At 49.1% G+C, this 19,904-nt stretch overlaps 1 protein-coding gene across 4 annotated transcripts in view; it reads left to right on the top strand.

Annotated features, from left to right (window-relative positions):
* Positions 1-19,904, top strand: part of RNFT2 (ring finger protein, transmembrane 2) — a 67,573-nt gene that overhangs the window by 7,893 nt on the left and 39,776 nt on the right. For all 4 annotated transcript variants that reach the window (XM_082699783.1, XM_082699782.1, XM_082699784.1 and 1 more), the window contains exons 5-7: positions 260-336; positions 3,387-3,487; positions 6,655-6,808. In XM_082699783.1, coding sequence (XP_082555909.1) covers positions 260-336; positions 3,387-3,487; positions 6,655-6,808 — 332 coding nt within the window. The remainder of the gene's footprint in view (positions 1-259; positions 337-3,386; positions 3,488-6,654; positions 6,809-19,904) is intronic.

Raw genomic sequence — 19,904 nt, 5'->3', positions numbered from 1 at the left:
TGGGATTCCAAGTCAGACCTGGATGGCAAGCCTGGTCAGGCAGCTGTGTGACCTGGGACAAGTCACTCACCTTCTCTGAGCCTGTGGCGTTCTCTGTCCAGTGGGGGTTGTCGTTGGCCTTGCAGAAACTTCCTTTGCTGCTTGGTTGGCATGAAGGAATAGAGGGTAGTGACTTCGTGATGTTGCACACGGTGCCTAGTAAGCTAGGGCCGGGCCCGAGGAGTCTGAGAGGATGGCGCAGACCTCTTCTGTCCCGCAGGCATCGCCGTGTGCATCGGGATGGCCAGCACCTTCGCCTACGCCAACTCCACGCTTCGAGAACAGGTCTCTCTGAAGGTGAGTCACCCAGCGATCCAGTCTCCTAGGCACCTGTCACGCGTGACCACAAACCCCATGGCTTTAAACAATACAGATTTACTCCTTGATAGTTCTGTTGATGAGAAGTCCAAAGTGGGTCTTTCCAGGTGAAGATCTGCTGTCAACATGACTATTCTCTTGGGAGGGTTCAAAGGAGATTACCTTGCCTTGCCTTTCCCACGTTCTAGAGGTCACCCACATTCTTTGGCTCGTGGCCCCTTGCCGCCTCCTCTGAGCCCACAACGCCACACCTCTGTGCCCACCTGTCTGTCTGTAGTCACATCTACTTGAGAACCCTCCCTTCTGTCTCCACTTCTGCTTTTAAGGACTCTTGAGATTACACTGAACCCAGCTGGAAAATCCAGGAGTTTCCCCATCTCAGGGTTAGCTGATTAACCATCTAAATTCCACTAACATAGCCACAGGTGATAGGGACTAGGTGATAGGGACTGGGATGGGGCCGTCCCCAGGAGGCCCCTCTTCCGCCTGCCACTCCTGGGCAGATCCCCAGTTGTGCTGTCCTTCTCCCACACCCTCCCAACAACAGTGTCTCCCCCATGCACCCTTATCTACCTGGCCACTCCCACGGTTGAGGCCATCCTGCTGATGCTGCGGGTCCACCAGTTTCACCATCCAGCATCACCACCATTGTCCCAAATTCCCATCTAACCTCCGTGCGGCACTAACCAGGCCGAGCACACAACTGGGCGGCCGGCGGAGCTCATCTTGCAGATTTGTCTCAGCAGCCCAGGAGGGAGGCAGAATCCTTCTTAGCTCATTTTCCCAATGAGGAAGCAGTGGCTCAGAGACACTAAGTGCCTTGTGTATGAGGTCACACAGTCCCTGGAAGTGGTGGTGTCAGGCTGTCAGCCCAGGCCTCAGGCCCACAGGCTGTGTTCACCCCCAGCTGAAATCCCAGCTCCTCTGGCCACCAGCATACAGGCCCTAGGATAGGTTACCTTGGTGATCTCAGTCTCCGGTGCCACCCTGGAAAGTAAACCATTCACACCAACTTCATACATGCGTGGCGGGGGGCGTCAACTGAGATAGTGTTAGGAGGTGTTTAGCACAGGGCCTGGCGTACAGGAAACATTTAATTGAGCTACTTTTAATAAGCCTATGCCTTCTACTCTGCGTGTGATCCCCTAACAGCCACCATGCTCTCTGGTCCTTCTCTCCATCGTTCTCTGGTGCTTTCTTAAAACCATCTGGGCCTCTGTGAGACACAGAAGGCAGCTCAGTCTCCCCTTGACACTCGAGCACATTGAGGTCCAGAGCTGGGCCTGGAACCATAGGTTTCTTCTTGACCCTCAGTCTCATCATCTTCATACAGACTCCTCCTGCTGTTATTAGAACAGCAGGCTGAACAGAACTATGGTAGCACACTTTGGGGGGCTCTCCCTCAAATACAGAAATATCCAATTGGTACCTTAGCTTAAATTTTAGGGCTCAGAGGATGCCTCTATCTGTGGATAGATGTTGTAGGTAGAAATCATTGAACCCTGTGAAGACACAGCTGATGTTTTGCCTGTCTATACACACGTTTTCCATGAAAGAGATTCTGCATGACCCTTAGTAAGTTTAGAAATATCAGCTTACTGCTGGAGAACTCTCCCCTTTTGTCCTTCAGAGTCTGGCTTCTCAGGGCATTGCTAATTCTCCGTATTCCACCTCTGGTTTGGATTTACAGGGGGATTAAACTGGAATCCATTATTTATTGGAGTAAGAAGGGCCGCTGAGTAGATCATTCACATGGATAAGAGCAGTTGTTTGGTTGAAGGTGGTTTCTAGGGTCATTAACCTTGACCGCTCCTGGAATAATGGGTGGATGGAGATGCATTTATTTTGTCTACCCTATGGAAATGTGCTCTGTAACCATGCGTGAGACACTGAGCTGTGTCTGGAGACAGTGGAGCATTTACCAAAACCGCAGGGAAGGTTACACTGAGAAAGTTATGACCTCATCTCATTCCAGCAATGCAGCTGCCCTGATCCAGGAAAAGATGAGCTTTTGGGAATCAGCAGCACAGGGGTCTGTGTGAGTCTCCCAGACTTCACAGGCAGGAGCACACCCTGCCCGGCCCCTCCTCTATGTATTCCCTGGGATGGCTCTCAGTCTGAGAAGCTACAGGAAAACAGGAAACCAAGAAGGTTTTCCAGTTGGCTTTCTGGGGACTAATCAGAAATGAGGCTGGAGAAAGAAATAGGGGTGGTTTGGGGGAAGACTTTGTTGGCCACGTGTGTGAGCTTGAACTGAAGCCTGTGACCATGGCCCTGCGTTGAACAGTCAGGCCAGGAGAATAACCCCGAGGTCCAGGCTAGAAAAAGGGAGAGGAGATTTGGCCAGCCTATAGATCTGAATCGACTGCTGGGTTGTATAGTCTGAATCCTACATCCTGCCATTTAGTGAGTCGAAACACGAGCCCATACCAGACTGAAAGTTTGTGTTTTGGGATTTTCCTTCCTCCTTAGCAGAACTCTTATTTTCAAGTGAGGGTACTGAGGCGTAACACATGTGCCCTTGAGCAAGAACTGTTTCCCCGCTCTGTGCGTCCCCAGTCCTTACAGATCTCCTTACAGGAACTGTGAACCAACATTGACTGCATGCAGGCACCGTTCTAAGCATTTCTTGTGAAGCGGTTCTCACAACTCTAATGGAGTCCCACTATGTACCCATTTTACAGATGAGGAGAGGGAAACACAGAGAGTTTCAGCAACTTGCCCAGCCCTGCGGTTACAGATCAAGTGTTTGAACCCAGGCCGTCTGGCTCCAGAATCCATGCTAACCATAGAACCTTCCTGCTTTTTCACATAGCAGGTTCCACATTTCTGTCACCTTCTCTGGGACCACCCCTTGGGCTCCAGTGGGATCGGAAGATGCCAGTGCCCTTCCCTTCACCATCAGCCCTACTTCTTCTAAACATTTAAGAAAGGGAAAGTGGCCACCTGTCAGAGAACATTCTGGAATGTTTTGCGATGTGCACCTCTGACATTGTAGCATCCCTACAAGTCTCTTGCTTTGTCTCCAGGAAAAGAGATCGGTGCTGGTCATCTTGTGGATCTTGGCCTTTCTGGCGGGGAACACCCTGTATGTGCTCTATACGTTCAGTTCCCAACAGCTGTACAACAGGTGAGTGGGCAGGCGGGTCTGACCTGTGGCAGGAAGGTGGGGGGAGGTTCTTTGCTGGGCTTGGGGCACATAGCTCCTTTATTTGAGAATGATGCAGCGGCTCTGTGTCATCTATAAGTTTTCAATTCCACCCTCTCGTATATATACATATATATATATATATGCGTGCTGGAGCAAAGCTCTCTAGTGGAAATATACCACAAGCCACATGTGTGATTTATGATTCCTAGTAACCACGCAGTGGGTAGGTGGGAGAGGGCTGACCAGGGAGGGCCTGTAGGACTAGGCTGAAACTCCAGCCAGGCTTCCAAATCATGTCTGTCCCTTTTAAAAATGGACTTTGAGGAACGGGCAGTTTCTCCGCTTTCTGGGACCCCTCCATAAAAGCAATTTGGGGAGTCAATTCTAAGGCATCAAGACACATCGCACACGCTGCTTTATTGTCTAGCCCAGATTATCAAGGTCCTGGTGGGTGGAGGGTGGAGGAGATAGCGTTTCCCAGAAACATGGATGAATTCCCAGCTCATGCCATTCTTTGGGCATGATCACATTCACAGGCTCAGACCTCTGTGCCCCCATCGAACCAGGGCTGTGTCAAACTGGCAGCACAGAAAGAGAAAAGCTTGGGAGAAAAGCAACAGAGTTGAGCCCCTTTCCGTAATAATGTCATCAGTCTAGAGTGTGTTTGTAAGTGATACCCATAGCCATTATCTTATTTTACCCTCCCAGTGACCCGGCAGGGTATTGCTGGCCCCGATACACAGGTGGGGAAACTGCAGTCATGAAGCTTTTCCTAATGAGCCTTAGTCCTGATAGGCAGTCTTTGACAGTGAGGTTGAATCTTCCTAGGATTTGAAATCTGATGACCAGCATCCTTCCACTTATCAGCTTTGTGCCCTTTGGCAAATAATGGAAAATCCTTATGCCAGTTTCCCCATTGTGAAACCGGGACCAGGTGATTCTTGCCTTATCCACCTGACAGGCTAATTATTTGGAAGGCCAAATGATATAATACAGGAAGAGTACTGGGCAAACTGAAACCCGGATATACCATAACGCTCTCATAATTAATACTACTCTTTCATGATAAATTAAAGTCCATTAAAGTTAATAGTGAATGTTAAAAATAAATAGACTTGGGCACCTGGGTGGTGCAGTTTGTTAAGCATCTGACTCTGTTTCTGCTCACATCGTGATCTCGGGGTCCTGGGATCAAGCCCCATGTCGGGCTCTGCCCTAGGTGTGGAGTCTGCTTAAGATTCTCTTCTTCTGTGCCCTTTCCCCCGCCATGCGTGTGTGTCGTAAGTTGTGCTCTCTCTCAAATAAATAAATGAGATCTTTAAAAAAAAAACGAAGAAGGAAGTGGACTCAGCAATCAATCTGCAAAAACACTTTGGCTCTCTAAAAAGCAAAAACAGGGGAAAAAAAAAAACCTAAAATGGTGAACTACAACCCAGACAGGTGAGTCTAACACCAGCTGGTGTCTGTGAATGAAAGTGGGAGGCAGATGTTCATTGTACTGCCATCACAGAAGTGTAATAGAGAAGCAGAGCCAATCAGCCCAGGGTCCCAGGGTAGGACAGGAGCGAGACAAAGGGCACTCGGAGCTGCTAGCCTCTCCCTGAGTTATGACGTGGATGACCGCTCCAACCTGGAAGCAAGGCGTCCTCCAGAGACAAGACTAGAATGCGAAAGGACATGGATGGTATCGGGAGATGTGTATAATGTATATCTTCTATATATTGTATTTTATATAATAAGAGGGCCCAGTTTGTGCTATTTCCTGCCAGCCCAGCAGAATAGGTCAGAAGCATTCAGAAAGCATCCTCGCTGGGCTCTGTGCACTGTTCCTTGCTTTACGGGGAACAGAGAGGACTTGGAGTGGCCTTCGCTCAGAGCCTCAAATCCAGCAGGAGGAAAAGTGAGTGGACCAGTGCAGTTTGGATGCTGCTTCCTATCCTGGCTTTCATTCCAGCCCAAGAGCTGTGGGCGGGCGACTATACCTTTTGGTGCTCTAGTTTCTCGAGCTCAGATGGGAATAATCATAGCACCTGCCTCGTAGGGTCTTTGGGAAAATGAAATGAGTTAAGACATGTAAAGTCTGTAGGATCGGCCAGCAATGATGTCAACAGCCGAGCTATCCTAGCTGTTATGTTATTATTATGAATAATATCATCACTCTCAGAGACGGTAGAGAGTGTGTGACTCGAAGTGTGGTCGAAGTTGGAGAATGGCTTGTTGTCTGTGTTTAACAAGGTAAGTGCAAAAACTGAGTGTGAGGTTAACTACCCTGGGTAAGTTGGGTAGACTGGGTTTATGTACTCTGAGTAGCGCTGCTATGGGGTAAAGATTGAAAGCGCTAACTATAGCCAGGACAACCCAGGTCCGTATCCACCTGTGTCCCTTAGTATTTGTGGACCTTGTGTATGTTACTTTATCTTTCTGTGCCTCCGTTTCCTCACTGTTAATGGGGTCGTTAACAGTGCCTACCTCGTAGAGCTGCTGTTCCTTTCACTGCTCCGCGGCAGGTCTGTAGTATGTCTGTTATCTCATCGAATCCCACCAATAACAGTGTGAAGGAGGGAATGAATCCCATTTTGCAGAGAAAAACACTGAGGCTTACAGAGATAACATTATTCACCCAGGGTCCAATAAATGGAGGAAACTGGATTCAAATTCAGGACTATCTGATATCAATGCCCATAAGCTTATCATGCCATGTGACCTTGGGCCACTTACTTCACCTCTCCAAGCTCTCCAGGCAGGACAATGAGACACCGTGAGCAGAAAGCTTAACACAGTGTCTGCACATCCGTTGCTCTCCTCCCTGCATAGTGCTGGCCAGCCTACCTGCCTCCCTCCCTCTAGTGAAGCCTGTTGTGGACTCAAAATTGGAGGACACCTTAACTAATGAGGCTCCTGGCCAACCTCGCTGCAGAGCCCTTAGGGGAATGGAGGCTCAGAGAGGTTAAGACACCCACCCGAGGTTGCACAACAAGTTAGTAGCAGATTCAGGAACAGGCTACAGATGTCTGATTCCCAGTTCAGGGCCCTGTCTACAGATACTTACAAGGCTCCCAGAATGGATAGAAGGAGCCGCCAAGGGCCAGGGATCCTAAGCGAGCATCTGGACTCTCTGAGCCATTTCTCCCCCACCCCTCCACCAGCCTCATATTCCTGAAGCCCAACCTGGAGACGCTGGACTTCTTCGACCTGCTGTGGATTGTGGGCATTGCTGATTTTGTGCTGAAGTATGTCACCATCGCCCTCAAGTGCCTCGTCGTGGCCCTGCCCAAGATCATCCTGGCCGTCAAGTCCAAGGTAGGCACTGGCTGTGGCCACAGGTAGCCTCAGTCAAGCCGATCATATGGGGGACTTGGGGCACCTTAAGAGCAGGTGTGGGCAGAGCTGATATCACCATATGAAATAAACAGAGCCTGTCACCCACCCCTTACTGTTCCCTGAGTCCAAGTGTATTCTTTGTTGTCACCACCATCCTCTACTCGGCAAGGGCACTTCTTTTTTTTGTTAAGATTTTATTTATTATTTGTCAGAGAGAGAAAGTGCGTGTGCGCGCACAGCAGGCAGAGAGGCAGGCAGAGGCAGAGGGAGAAGCAGGCTCCCTGCTGAGCAAGGAGCCCAATGTGCGACTCTATCTCAGGACCCTGGGATCATGACCTGAGAGGAAGGCAGAGGCTTAACCAACCGAGCTACCCAGGTGTCCCTGCAAGGGCACTTCTGAGTTTCATTGTTCAAAACTGCCCTTCATGCGATTTTCATCTAAATGTCACCTGAGAAAGGAAGAAAGCATGTTGACCTGCCCTGGGTCCTGCTTCTCCCAGGGAAGGATGGCTGTCTTAGGTTTCAACTCTGTGACTTTAGGAGTGTTGTTTTTTAAAGGGTACTGAGGCTCAGAAGAAACAAACTCCATGTTAGGGATGCCTGCCACACCACAGGCTGGGGTGTGGTGGCAGGGGTGCTTTGCCTGCAGGAAAGGCCTGCAGGCAGGTGTTGTGGTAGGTAACTTGCAATTACGAGGACTGGGCAGAGTTGGGAAAAGACATCATCTTTAAGGGTTAATTAACGCCAGTGCCTCTGTAAGAAGACTCGAAGCAGGGAATCTGGGCAGAGGGAGATGCACTCAAAAATTTCTGAAGACTCCTACTTTCCACTCTCTAAAAGAAGCCATCTTTTCAACTTCAGAAAGCCCAGAATTCATCACAGGCCTTGGCTGGCAGGAGAGCAGGTTGGAGCTGGCTGTCCATCTTGAGAGCCCAAAGCCATTGGCCAAGTGCATCAAAAAAACACTGCCATGTCCCTTCTCTCACACACTCAGTACTTCTGACACCACATGTGTGGGTGTCCCCACACGTCAGGCAATGCTCTGATCGCAGCTCCGTGTCCTACAGTTCAACTCAGTTCTGACACTCTCTGCCTGGAGATAGGATCCTATCCCACACATGAAGGGCTTAGTCCCACAAGACTGTCCCCACCCCACTTCAGGTACCAGCTGCCAGGCCAGACTGTCACCTGTGCTCTGACTAACTGGTTATCAATCAGAGTTCCCTGACCCACTCCTCAGGCTCAGTCATTTCCTAGAATAGCTCACAGAACTCAGGGAAACACTTACTTTCATTTACCTGCTTATGGTATCATAAAGGGTATGATAAAGGATACTGAGGAATAATAGCCAGATGAGGCACATAAGGTGAGGTCCAGAAGGGTCCTGGGCACAGGCGTTTCTGTCCCCATGGAGCTGGGGTACAGCACTCCCCCAGCTTGTGGACATGTTCACCAACCCCAGAGTTCTCAGAACCCTGCACGACTGGGATGTTTATGGAGGCCGTATCACATAGGCGTGATCGATCTTTACATTTCCAGCCCTCTCCTATCTCTGTAAAAAGGGAGGTAGGGCTGAAAGTCCTAAACTTCTACCACGGTGTGGTTTTTCTGGTGACCAGCCCCACTCTAGAAGCCTACCAGGACCAAAGATACTCCAGGAAATTCCAAGGGATTTAGGAGCTCATTGTCAGCAACCGGAGGTGGAGACCAGTAGAGATATTTCTTCTTATTTCACACCAGGGCAGTCTGAGTCTGATTTTGCCTCCCCCCACCAACATCTCACCTTCATTACCCACCGCATGGTTTATTCAAGTGAACCAAAATCTAGGCTAGGGTGGTTGCCTTAGATGAAGTCACAGGTCTGATGCCCAGAGGCAGGACCAGGGAATCTAAAATGGCGTAAAGACAAAAAAAGAGACCTGGAGAAGAAAGAAGAGCAACAACAGACAAGTCTCAGCAAGTCCTGAGATGCCTCCCCACTTGCCCTTCCTAAACCATCATCACCATTGCCCTCTGCCCCCCAAGCTCACGCCGAGTACCAGGTCGGCAGCAGGGACTTGACAGTGGGAAGCAGCGTGGCCCGATGGTTAGACACGTGAACTTTAGCATCGGGCACGTCAGCATTCAGGCCCAGCTATAACCCTTCTCAGCTACGTGACCTCGGGTGGATTACTTAGCCTCTCGTGGCTCAGTTTCCCTGTCGGTAAAATGGAGATAATAATTGTGCTGGATGTCTTCCTCTGGCCCCTCCAGATACACTACACACACTGAGAATACCCAGAGAATCCAGGGTAATCTCCCCATCCTAAGATCTTTAACTTAGGCACAACTGCTAAGTCCTCTTTGCTGGGGAAGGGAACATTCACAGCTTTAGGGGATCAGGATGGGGACATCTTTCTGGTCATTGCTGTTCTAAGTGTTTTATACACGTAAGCTCATTGAGTCTGCACCACCCCATGGAGTAAGTACTGTCATTTCTACCATTCCCTTTCACAGACATGGGAAACAGCTCTGAACACACAGTTCCCACCATGGGCAGCCCTCCGCAGACAGCTTTCTGTCGGGGGCTAATAATTACACCCTCTTCTCACCCCTTCCAACCTAGGGGGATAATAACTCCCTGCCTGTGGAAGTTTCTCTACCCCTGGGTGCCTTCCCTAAACCCTGACCACCCCTTTATAAAGAGTAGATGTATTAAACTCTTTTTCAATTAATAAACAGCCAAAAGAATTAAACCCCCTTCACCAAAGATCTACCAGTAGCAAATAGGTACCTGAAAAAATGCTTGGCTTCATCAGTCTTTAGGAATGAAAACCACAGTGAGGTGCCAAGCACCTGGGTGATGGTGGCCAAGGTGGAAAGGCCAGACCACACCACATACCACGTGTGGGCAGAGCTGTGGGAGAACCGGAACTCATCCACTTCCCGTGGGAGGGAAAGTGGTACCATCCGCTTTGGAAGCCAGTTTGGCAGCTTTTTAAAAGGTGAAAGATCCAGCTGCTGTAGGATTCAGCCCTCCCACCCAGAGACAGCCACCCAGGAGGAGTGATAGCTCACGTCCTTCTGAAGACTTTTGTGTGAATGTTCATACAGCTTTATTTGTAATATCCATAAACCGGAAATCACCCAAATTTCCATGAATAGGTGAACAGAGAAACAAATTTTGGTGTCTGCATGCCACAAAATACAACTCAGCCATGTAAAGGGATGAACTACAGTTGACCCTTGAATGACACGGTCTTGAGCTACAAGAATCCACTTACACATGAAGTTTTTCTGATGAATACAGTACAGGATTGTTAACGTATTTTCTCTTATGATTTTCTTTTTAATTTTTTTAATATTTTATTTATTTGACAGAAAGAGGGGGAATGCATAAGCAGGCGAGTAGCAGGCTCCCTGCTGAGCAGAGAGCTCTAGGCGGGGCTCCATCCCAGAACCCTGGGATCATGACCTGAGCCGAAGGCAGATACTTAACCGACTGAGCCACCCAGCGCGGCCCCCCCCCCATGATTGTCTTAACATTTTCTTTTCTCTGGCTTACTGTGTTGTAAAATACGTACAGCATACAAAATATGTGTTAATCGGCTTTATGTTACTGGTAAACCGTCTGGCCAACAGTAGGCTTTTAGTAAAGTTTTCAGGGCATCAGAAGTTCTATGCAGATTTTTGATGGCACAGAAGCCAGTGCTCCTGATGCCGATATCATTCAAGGGTCAACTGAATTGATACAAACATCATAAACGAATCTTAAAATAGTCACCAGTTATGCTAAGTGGAAGAAACCATACTCCAAAAAAAGTGTGCCTAGTCTAGGAAATGGAAGGTGACAGAAAGCAGATCAGGTCTTGCAATTTCTGGGGCTGAGAGATATGTTCACTGTCTTGGCTGTGGTGGTGCTTTCACAGGGGTGGGGGTAACAAGCTTCTCAAATTACACACTTTAGGAGGAGGGGCTGCTGCTGCTTCTACACTGGCTTCAGTCCGAGCTCCTCCCCAGCCTGGGCTGCTATGGTCGGAGGGTGGCCCTAACTGCTTGTCCTTGGGGCCTCCACTCAAAAGTCCCTTCTAGATTCCTGAACCTTCTCCTTCATAGCACTGTGACATTTTGGGATTACCTGTTTCTGTGATTATTAAGTTCACTTCCATCTTCCCATATACAGAACATCTGTTTTATCCCCCCGGTTTGTCTGTAAGACCTAGCATGGCGGTGCCCAGAGAGTAGGGCTCTGTAAACAGATGGGTGAGCGACATGGCGGAGAAACGAGTCTCACGCAGTCCCTGCCCCATGCCTTTGGTTGATTATCTCCAGACAGAAATAAGATGGGAAAACTTTTCAGTGTCCACTGAGGGCAAGAGACATAAACCCAGCCACATGAAGAAGCTAGCTCAGCATCGACTGCCTGGAATAATAATAATATCTCACAATTATTGAGCACCAACTGTGTACCTGAAACTTCTGTGCTAAGAGCCCTTCATGGATGAATTACCTTATGTGGCCCCTTGCTCTTCCTTTTAGGTGGGTTACCATTACTTGCCTTGATGGATAGGAGATGGGAGGTTGAGGGGACAGATGGCTTCTCGGGTCCCACAGCTGTTACCACTTTGTGCTGGAGCCGGGTTTCCCACCCAGGGCCTCCCAGCTTCATGGCCCATGCTGTACCTCAAAGTGGATGTGGGAGAAGGGTAAGGAAAACAGGTGGTTAATGGTTACTTACCACAGTGCAGTCTGGTTCTTGCTAGATTCTTTGCCATGTCCTGACTCCCTTCAGGCACTCATCAGCCCTCTGAGAGGGAATTCATTACTGCCTCTTTCTAGATGGAAAAGTCAGTGTCAGGGTCCTGTAGCTGCTATAACAAATCACTGTGTGTCCGGTTCCTTTAAAGTACAGAAATTCATTTTCTCCTAGTTCCAGAGGCCAGAAGTCCAAAGTTAGTGTCACTGGGCTGGAATCAAGGTTGTCAGTAGGGCCGCACTTCTTCCAGATGGTAGGGGAGGATCCATTCCTTGCCTTTTCCAGCTTCTGGTAGCTGCCGGTGTTTTAGGCTTGTGGCCTCATCATTCTAGTCTCTGCCTCCGTGGCCACGTGGCCTTCTCTGTGTATGAAGTGTTCCTCTCCCTGTCTCTTATAAGGATACAGGTGATTACATTTAGGGTCCTGGATAATACAGGATGTTCTCCTCATGCCAAGAATATTAATAATTTCTTCAAAGACCAGCCCCCCCTTCCAGATAAGGTCACATCCACAGGTTCTAGGGAACAGGGGTCTTTCGACATTTCTTCACTGACTCTCCTGAGACTGAATGAGGTATGAGATGCCCAACCAGTCAGTTTTAAGAATCAGAGTAAAAATCCTTATCTTCTAAGTCCCAAGGCTGTGGCCACTGCAGGAGATCACCTGCTGGGCACTGAATGGACCACAGGCCAGAGCTCCTGGGCCTCTCCTGACCCTATCGCATTCTAGCCATGGGGGTTTGGGTGAGTCATTTTATGTCCCTGAACACACTGCATCCTGTGGAAAATTGAGATGTTAACAAAACCTCGCTTGAGAGACTGCAAAGATAAAGAGTCTTAATAGATATGGGATGAAACAAGGGGCTGGTTGGTGATTGCCTGGAGAGGAGGCAGGCAAGGCTTTGCAGCTCTCCACCGCTGGCCCCACCTACCTGTCCACCTGCCTTCTCCTTACACTTGGTTCTCCCTCCCCCCCCCCCCGCGCCTCACCCTGTTCTCTATGTATCAGCCAGACTCTACTTCTTTCCTGTCTGTATACACGCCCACTAGTACCAACATGTGGCCAATGCTCTCCTTACCCTGTTTTCTAGATAAGAAGCCCGAGGCACTGAGCCATAACTGATTGGAAAGTTTCCAAAGGGGGTTATGTGGTGCCCAGTCTCCTACCCACTGCACCTGCTGGTCCTTCTGCCTCAAAGACCAGTCCCCTGCTTCATGTTGTCATTTGATTCCTGCTCCTTGGATCACAGCCTCTTAGAAACCTTCCCTGCCTTTCAGGCTAGGGACAGCACCCCTGAGGAGGACTCCCAGAGCACCCTATATTCCTCCTAGCACTCACCACCCTGACTATGATTGCTGGCTTAATTGTTCACCTTCTCTGCTTGATTGTCACCTCTGTGACAGCAGAAATGAATGCATCTAGCTTGTTTGTCAATGGGTCGCCAGCATCTGATATGTGCTCAGAAGCATTTATTATATGTGTATGGGGTAGGTGTATGGGTTAATAGATATATCCATAAATGGATGAATTAGATGGCTGGATGGGTGGGTGAGGATGGATGGATGGATGGATGGATGGATGGATGGATGGATGGATGGATGGACGGACGGGTGGGTGGATGGATGGATGGATGGATGGATGAATGGATGGACGGACGGGTGGATGGGTGGGTGGATGGATGGACGGATGGATGGGTGGGTGGATGGATGGATGGATGGATGGATATTTGGATGAATGAGTGGATATTTGGATGGATGGATGGACTGATGGACAGGTGGGTAGATGAACGGTTCAGTGAATAAGTTGATAGTCTAGCCAGCTATACTAAATCTTACCACCTCCTCTTATACCAGCAGTGAGAGCTTAAATTCCTTTTCCAGCTCAGCTCAAATCTCTTGTACTTGGTAACTATCCAAAGAACTCTAATGAAGACACAGAAATCCACAAGGCAAAGTAGTACTTCTACATGCTGGAAAGGACCATATAGGGAGCCTCAAAGAAACCTGGAAGCCAAACTAATGATAATAAATGTGGCCCGGCATCACTGAACACTTGCCAGGAGCTAGGCTTTGTGTTAGGTGATATCAGTCATTCAGGAAATACTGCCTGAATGCCAACTGTGTTTCAGGCACCGTTCTAGGCACTGGGGTTAGATCAGTGAACAAAGGAGACAAAAATCCCCATACTCGTGGACTTCATAGTCTACAGAAGACATTGTCCCATTCAGTCTTAATCCTGGGATGATAGATGTTGATCTCTTGTCACGGAGCAGAAACTGGGGGAAATCACATACCAAAGATCACAAACCTCACAGTTAACCCCTGGCAGTAGGACGAGCTCACGTGGAGTCAGCCCTCTGAATGGGCCAGACATTCATGTCCTTCCAACATCTGTCTTACCAGGCAAGTGCTGCTGTTCTTGTGGGTTGTTTTTTTTTTTTACCAAAGTCCTATTTACAGACTATGAAGTTAACTGATAATCATTGTCAAGTCTACAATTCAATATATTCACAATTATGTGCACCTGTCAACCTCTGTCTGGTTCCTTCTTGTCACCCGAAATGGAGCCTTCTCCACCTCACTCATGGTCAGTCCCTCACACGCACCCCTAGCCTCTGGCGGCTACTACTAATCTGCTTCCCATCTCTGTGGATTTACCTGTTCTGGACATTTCATATAAGTGGAATCATCTCTTGTCTGACCCCGTGCCTGGCTTCCTTCGCTATGCATAATGTCTTCAGGGCTCTGCCATTTTGTAGCAGGTGTCGGGACCTCATTCCTTCTTACGGCTAAATCATATTCTGTTGTATGGGTCATGGGATCATTCTTTGACTTTTTGAGGAACTGCCGAGCTGTTTTCCACAGCAGCTATACCATTTTACACTCCAACAGGTCGATTTTATCCATGTTTTCCAGAGGAGAGAAGGAGCAAAGGGAGAGGTTAAGGGGGTATAGCCCCAGGCCACACAGCTTGTAGGTGGCTGAGCAGGGATTTAATTTAAACTCGGGGAGTTTAGCTGCAGAACCCCCTGCTCTGAGTTACTCAGCCATATTCCATATTCCCTTCTGGGGACGCTCCCTGGGGTGGTTTGGGAAATTGCTCCGAGCTGATTAAGGAGAGGGGTCCCCATACACCATCTACACACAATTCCAAGTTCAGACCGAGGCTCCTTCACTTCCTTCTTCAGACAGGCACTTCTGGGGGCGAGGGGGCGGGGATGGGACCCGACACCCTTTCCCTGTGCCACCGGAGGGTGGGCGACAATTATTAATGCCTCCCTGGCAACTGTCCAGCTCCCTTTCTCTGATTATTATTATTTTATTCGGCGAGATTAATGTGCCAGGTCAGAGCATAATCCAACCTGTAAAAAGTGATGTGAATAGTTTCCTCAAGATAAATTACAGGCTTGGAAAAGGTTCACAGCCTTTCCTTGCCTGTCTGAGTGCTCTTCCGAATCCTCATCAATCCTTGTCTGGGCAGAAGAAAAGGACGGGTCTTCATCTGCAGCTGGGAGGGGGGAGGGGGAAAAGAGCACATCTGTCAGGGACCCCTAATGGCTCACAGCACAGATGCTCTGTCCTGCGCCTTCATGCCATCCTCTGAGAGGGTCGGTTGGTTTTTAATATGATAATTGTGATCCTGGAAGGGCTTGTGGCATTTGGATTTGCTTGATGGCTCCGTGGTCCCTGGCGTGTGAGGCTGGGTGAGCTGCCAGTTCCCAGGTGCCTCCAGACACCTGTCGGGAATCTTCTCACACCTGGGCCTCCCGGGGGAGCCGTGTTCTTTGGCCAGCGGAGATGGGGATGGGGTTAAGGATGGGAACCACTGGCCAGCAACCTCAACCCTAAACCATCACACGGGCTGGATGCCCAGAGCAGCCCCTTGTCGTCATAAATCCAGATAACTTATATAATCCATACGTCTTAGCTTTGCCTGCTCTGACTCCTACCCAGCTGTCTGACCTCATCCTCAATGACTCTGTCCCTTGTTCACGCTGGACCAGCCCACCGGCAACCTCGAGGTGTCCCCGATGCACCCAGTGCCTTCCTTCTCAGGCCCTTTGCACTTACCGTTCCCTCCACCTGAGGCAGTTTTTGCCCTGGTGTCCCCATGGATGTCTCCTTACCATCATCATTCAAGTCTTGCTCCAGTGTCACTTATTCTGAAACCATGTCACCTCCCTGTCCACCCTGTTGAAAGTGCTTGTCCTCAACCTGCGTTACCACACCCCCATTTTACTACCTTCCTTTGGAACCTAGAGTTCATGACCACTTCTCCCCCCCCCCCCAGTCCCCCTGACATTATTCGGGACCTGCTGGCTGACATGGGCAATCCTAGACCCTGAGAATATAAAAATAAGTGGGAAACCTTTTTTTATATATTAACTTAATCCAGACCTAGTTAAAAGGGCAAAATTCTTGTTCCAGAAACATGCATACCCTGCACTCTGACCCCTACTATTAAGTGGAAATAACTAAAAACCTAGCTTGTGCGTGCTGCTGCTTCTCTATTAGAATGAAATACTCTTCACCCAGAATTCTCAATCTGTGCTGGCCAGTACGACAGCTACAAGCCACATGTGGCTATTTATTTTATTTTAATAAAGATTTTGTTTTTAAGTAATCTCTACACCTCTACACCCAATGTGGGGCTTGAACTTACAACCCTGAGATCAAGAGCTGCATGCCCTACAGACTTAGCCAGCCAAGCCACCACGACATTCGGCTATTTAAATTTAAACCAGGGGGCACCTGGGTGACTCAGTGGTTTAAAGCCTTCAGCTCAGGTCATGGGCCCGGGGTCCTGAGATCGAGCCCCACGTCAGGCTCTCTGCTCCACAGGGAGTGATTCCCCAGTGCCCTGGCCATGCTTCTGGTGTTGAGTAGCCAGCTACCTCTGGTGGCTGCCATTTTGGGCAGCATAGACATGGAACATGTCCATCATCATAGAATGCTCATTGGACAGCACATTCTAGAACATTCTGAGGACAGGGTTTATTCTACCTCCAGTGGTACAGGTAGCAGACGGCTGCCATTCTGCCCATTTCCCACATGTGGGAAGACATAAAAGCCAGCATTTGCCGAAGAGCTCTCTGGCTTTAGTAAGTGGAAGCAGCTCCACGGAACAGAAAACACTGGCCTTGAGCAAAACCATGTTCAAACCCTGCTCCTTGATGTATTCCCTATGCGACCTTGAGCAAGTGACTTCAGTCTTTGGAGCCCTCTGCTTCCTCATCCCTAAAGTGGTCATCTTGAGGTTCTCAGCCTTCTTGAGGTTCTCAGAAGGTAGAAGGCGATGTACCTAGCTTGTCAAATAGTTAACATCAGCCACACAAGGCTTCACTCAACTGTTTTCTCCAAAGAACCCAGCATTTGACTAACTTTCTGTCTTTTCCATAAGAATAGGAAAGAGGAGGGGCACCTGGGTGGCTCAGTGGGTTAAAGCCTCTGCCTTCAACTTGGGTCAGGATCCCAAGGTCCTGGGATGGAGCCCCACATTAGGCTCTCTGGGCAGCGGGGAGCCTGCTTCCTCCTGTCTCTCTCTGTCTGCCTCTCTGCCAACTTGTGATCTCTGTCACAAGATCTCTGTCTGTGTCTGTCAAATAAAGAAATAAAATCTTTAAAAAAAAAAAAAAAAACGAGTAGGAAAGAGGAGGCCCTTCCCAAGTCCAAAATCATCTTAACCTGAACTTCCCATTGGATGAGACTCCATGAGATGTCAGCATCACTGGCTCACCTCCAAGTACAGGGGAGGAGAGGGAGAATGGACGAAAGCTAAGAAAGGTGGTTTCTCTGACGTGAGAGCCGGGAGGATTCATGAGGCTTTTTGTGCTATTAAAATCCCGCCATTCTCTGGGCCCTGAACCCAGCCCTTTTGCTCTCAGAGTGGTTTCCCCACCGAGTGAGTCTCCCTCCCTCCCTTCCAGAGGTCAAGCACTCCCCTCTCCGCCCTGCCCTGCCCTCCCGAGCAGACATCTGTCTAGGCCGAGGCAGGCCTCTGTAGCCTAGGCCTAGGCTCTGGTTCTTACAGCACATCATTCTCATATAAAAGTGCAGCATTTCTCCCAGGGTCAGATGCATTTGCCCCAGATTCCTGCACAGGGGGTGCTAGAAGGGGTTAAACCAGTGGTTCCTGACTGTAGGGGGGACCTCTGGCAATTTTGGAGACACGGCTGGTTGTCACAGCAGGATTGGGGGGATTGCTACTGGGTTTTAGTGGGTAGAGGCCAGGAATGCCGCTAACACCCTTATTTCTACACACACACACACACACACACACACACACACACACACACACACACACACAGGAGACCACATGAGAACACGGGGAGAAGACAGGCATCCGTGAGCCAAGGAGAGAGGCCTCGGAAGAAACCAGCCGGGCTGACACCTCGGTCTCAGACTTCCGGCCTCCAGAATCGAGAGGAAACAGACCATGCACCGTTCGAACCCCCCAGGCCATGGCACTTGGCGATGGCAGCCTGGGAAACCGGCACATCCATGCACGAGTTTCCCTACACTTCCACCATCTCTTGAGAAAGTTTTTTGCTTCCGTGCTGATGTGTCCCAACTTTCTCCCATCCTCAAGTTACTGAGGTTTCTTAATTTTTTAAAAGAGGTTACAGAAACACAGGATTCAGAAGTTTAAAATGCCAAAAACAGCATTTGGTGAAAAATCCCCTTCTGTCCCTTGCCCCCAGGCACTGGTTGGGCCTCCAAGGAGGTAATCATCATCCCTGGATCTTTCCATAGCTAGCGGATACGTAGTCAAGCACATGCGTGTCTGTCTTCATCCTCCTTATCTTTATATAATCAAATAGTAATGTCCTACATGAAGCTTCCAACTCGTGCGTGAGAGATCATTCCAGGCAAATACATAGAGAGAACACAGCCTGATGGTTAAAAGCCAGACTGCCTGTGTTCAAATCCTGTTTGGGAAACCCTCCGTCACTGACCAGCTGTGCGACCCTGCACCTTCGCCTCTGCCTGCCCTCCCTTCCTCATCTACAAGATGAAATGATAATCGGACCGACTGCTATTAGTTTTCAGTTCATGCCTAGCAAATGACCGCCAACTTCGCAGCTTAAAAATATACCCATTTATTCCCCATTTTGTAGGTCAGAAGCTTGGCAGACTTGACTGCATTCTCTGGGTAGGGTCTCACAAGGCCAGAATCAAAGTGTTGGTCAGGCTGGGCTCCTACCTGGAGGTTCTGGAAGAGAATCTACTTCCAGGCTTATTCTGGTTGTTGGCAAAATCCATTTCTGTATGGTTGTAGGACTGAAGACCCCGTGTTGCTGGGTGTCAGCCAGGGGTCACTCTGAGCTCCTGGAGGCCGCTCTCTGTCCTTTCCTGTGACTTCCTCCCTCTTCTAGCTGGAAAGGGCATGTGGAATCTTCCTGTTTCATATCTTCCTGACTTCTTCCCCTTTAAAGGGCTCATGTGATTGGATTAGACCCACCTAGATAGTCTCCCTTAGGATAAAATTAAGAGTCAACTGGTTGGTAACCTTAGTGACATCTGCAAATTCCCTTTCCTCCTGTGAATAAGACCCCAGGGAAGAAAGCTCTCCCAGTACAGTCCCAAGGGACAAGGTTGGAAATTTGGGGGAATGCTACCCCAAAGGGTGTTGTAAGGCTCTGGTTGCATATTTCATGGCATGTGATGTATAAAAGTTAGCTTTTGGGGGAGTAAGGGCCCCCTGGATTTTTGTATTGTGGAAACGTTTAGATTAAGGCTTTTCGAAGAACTTCCTCTAAGGCCACCTTGAGCAGTTGTGAATTGCTTAGTCCTCTTTGACCCCTTGATTCTGTGGTTCTCCAGGACTCAATCTAACTATCACTACCCCCCACCCCCACCCCCCCCACCCGGTCCCCTTAAGACAATGGTAGTTTCCCTCATTCATTTTCCCCGTCGCAGCACATACGATACTGCTTGGTAATTACCCAGGCCATTGTCTCCTCCTCCAAACCATAAATTCTGAGGACCAGATACCTGGCTGTCCCATTCACTGTTACAGCCCGCATCTTCAAACAAATCCTTACAGACTGTATTCCTGGGAGGGGGATGGTCCGTTTTGCCTAAACCTATTTTACAGATAAAACTGAGGTTAGGGGGGCGCCTGGGAGGCTCAGTCAATGAAGCAGCCAACTCTTGATGTCAGCTCAGGTCATGATCTCAGGGTGGTTAGATTGAGCCCTGGGCTCCACGCTCAGCAGGGCATCTGCTTGGGATTCTCTCCCTCTCCCCCCGCCCCCCGCTTGTGTGCTCCGTCTCTCTCTCTTTCTCTCTCTCAAATAAATCTTTAAAAATAAATAAAAATTTTAAAAAAGAACTGATG

The sequence above is a fragment of the Mustela nivalis genome, assembly GCF_964662115.1.
Source record: "Mustela nivalis genome assembly, chromosome: 14".
NCBI classification, from domain to species: Eukaryota; Metazoa; Chordata; class Mammalia; order Carnivora; family Mustelidae; genus Mustela; species Mustela nivalis.
The sequence above is the reverse complement of the archived record's forward strand: the minus strand, read 5'-3'. Positions and strand labels throughout refer to the sequence as shown.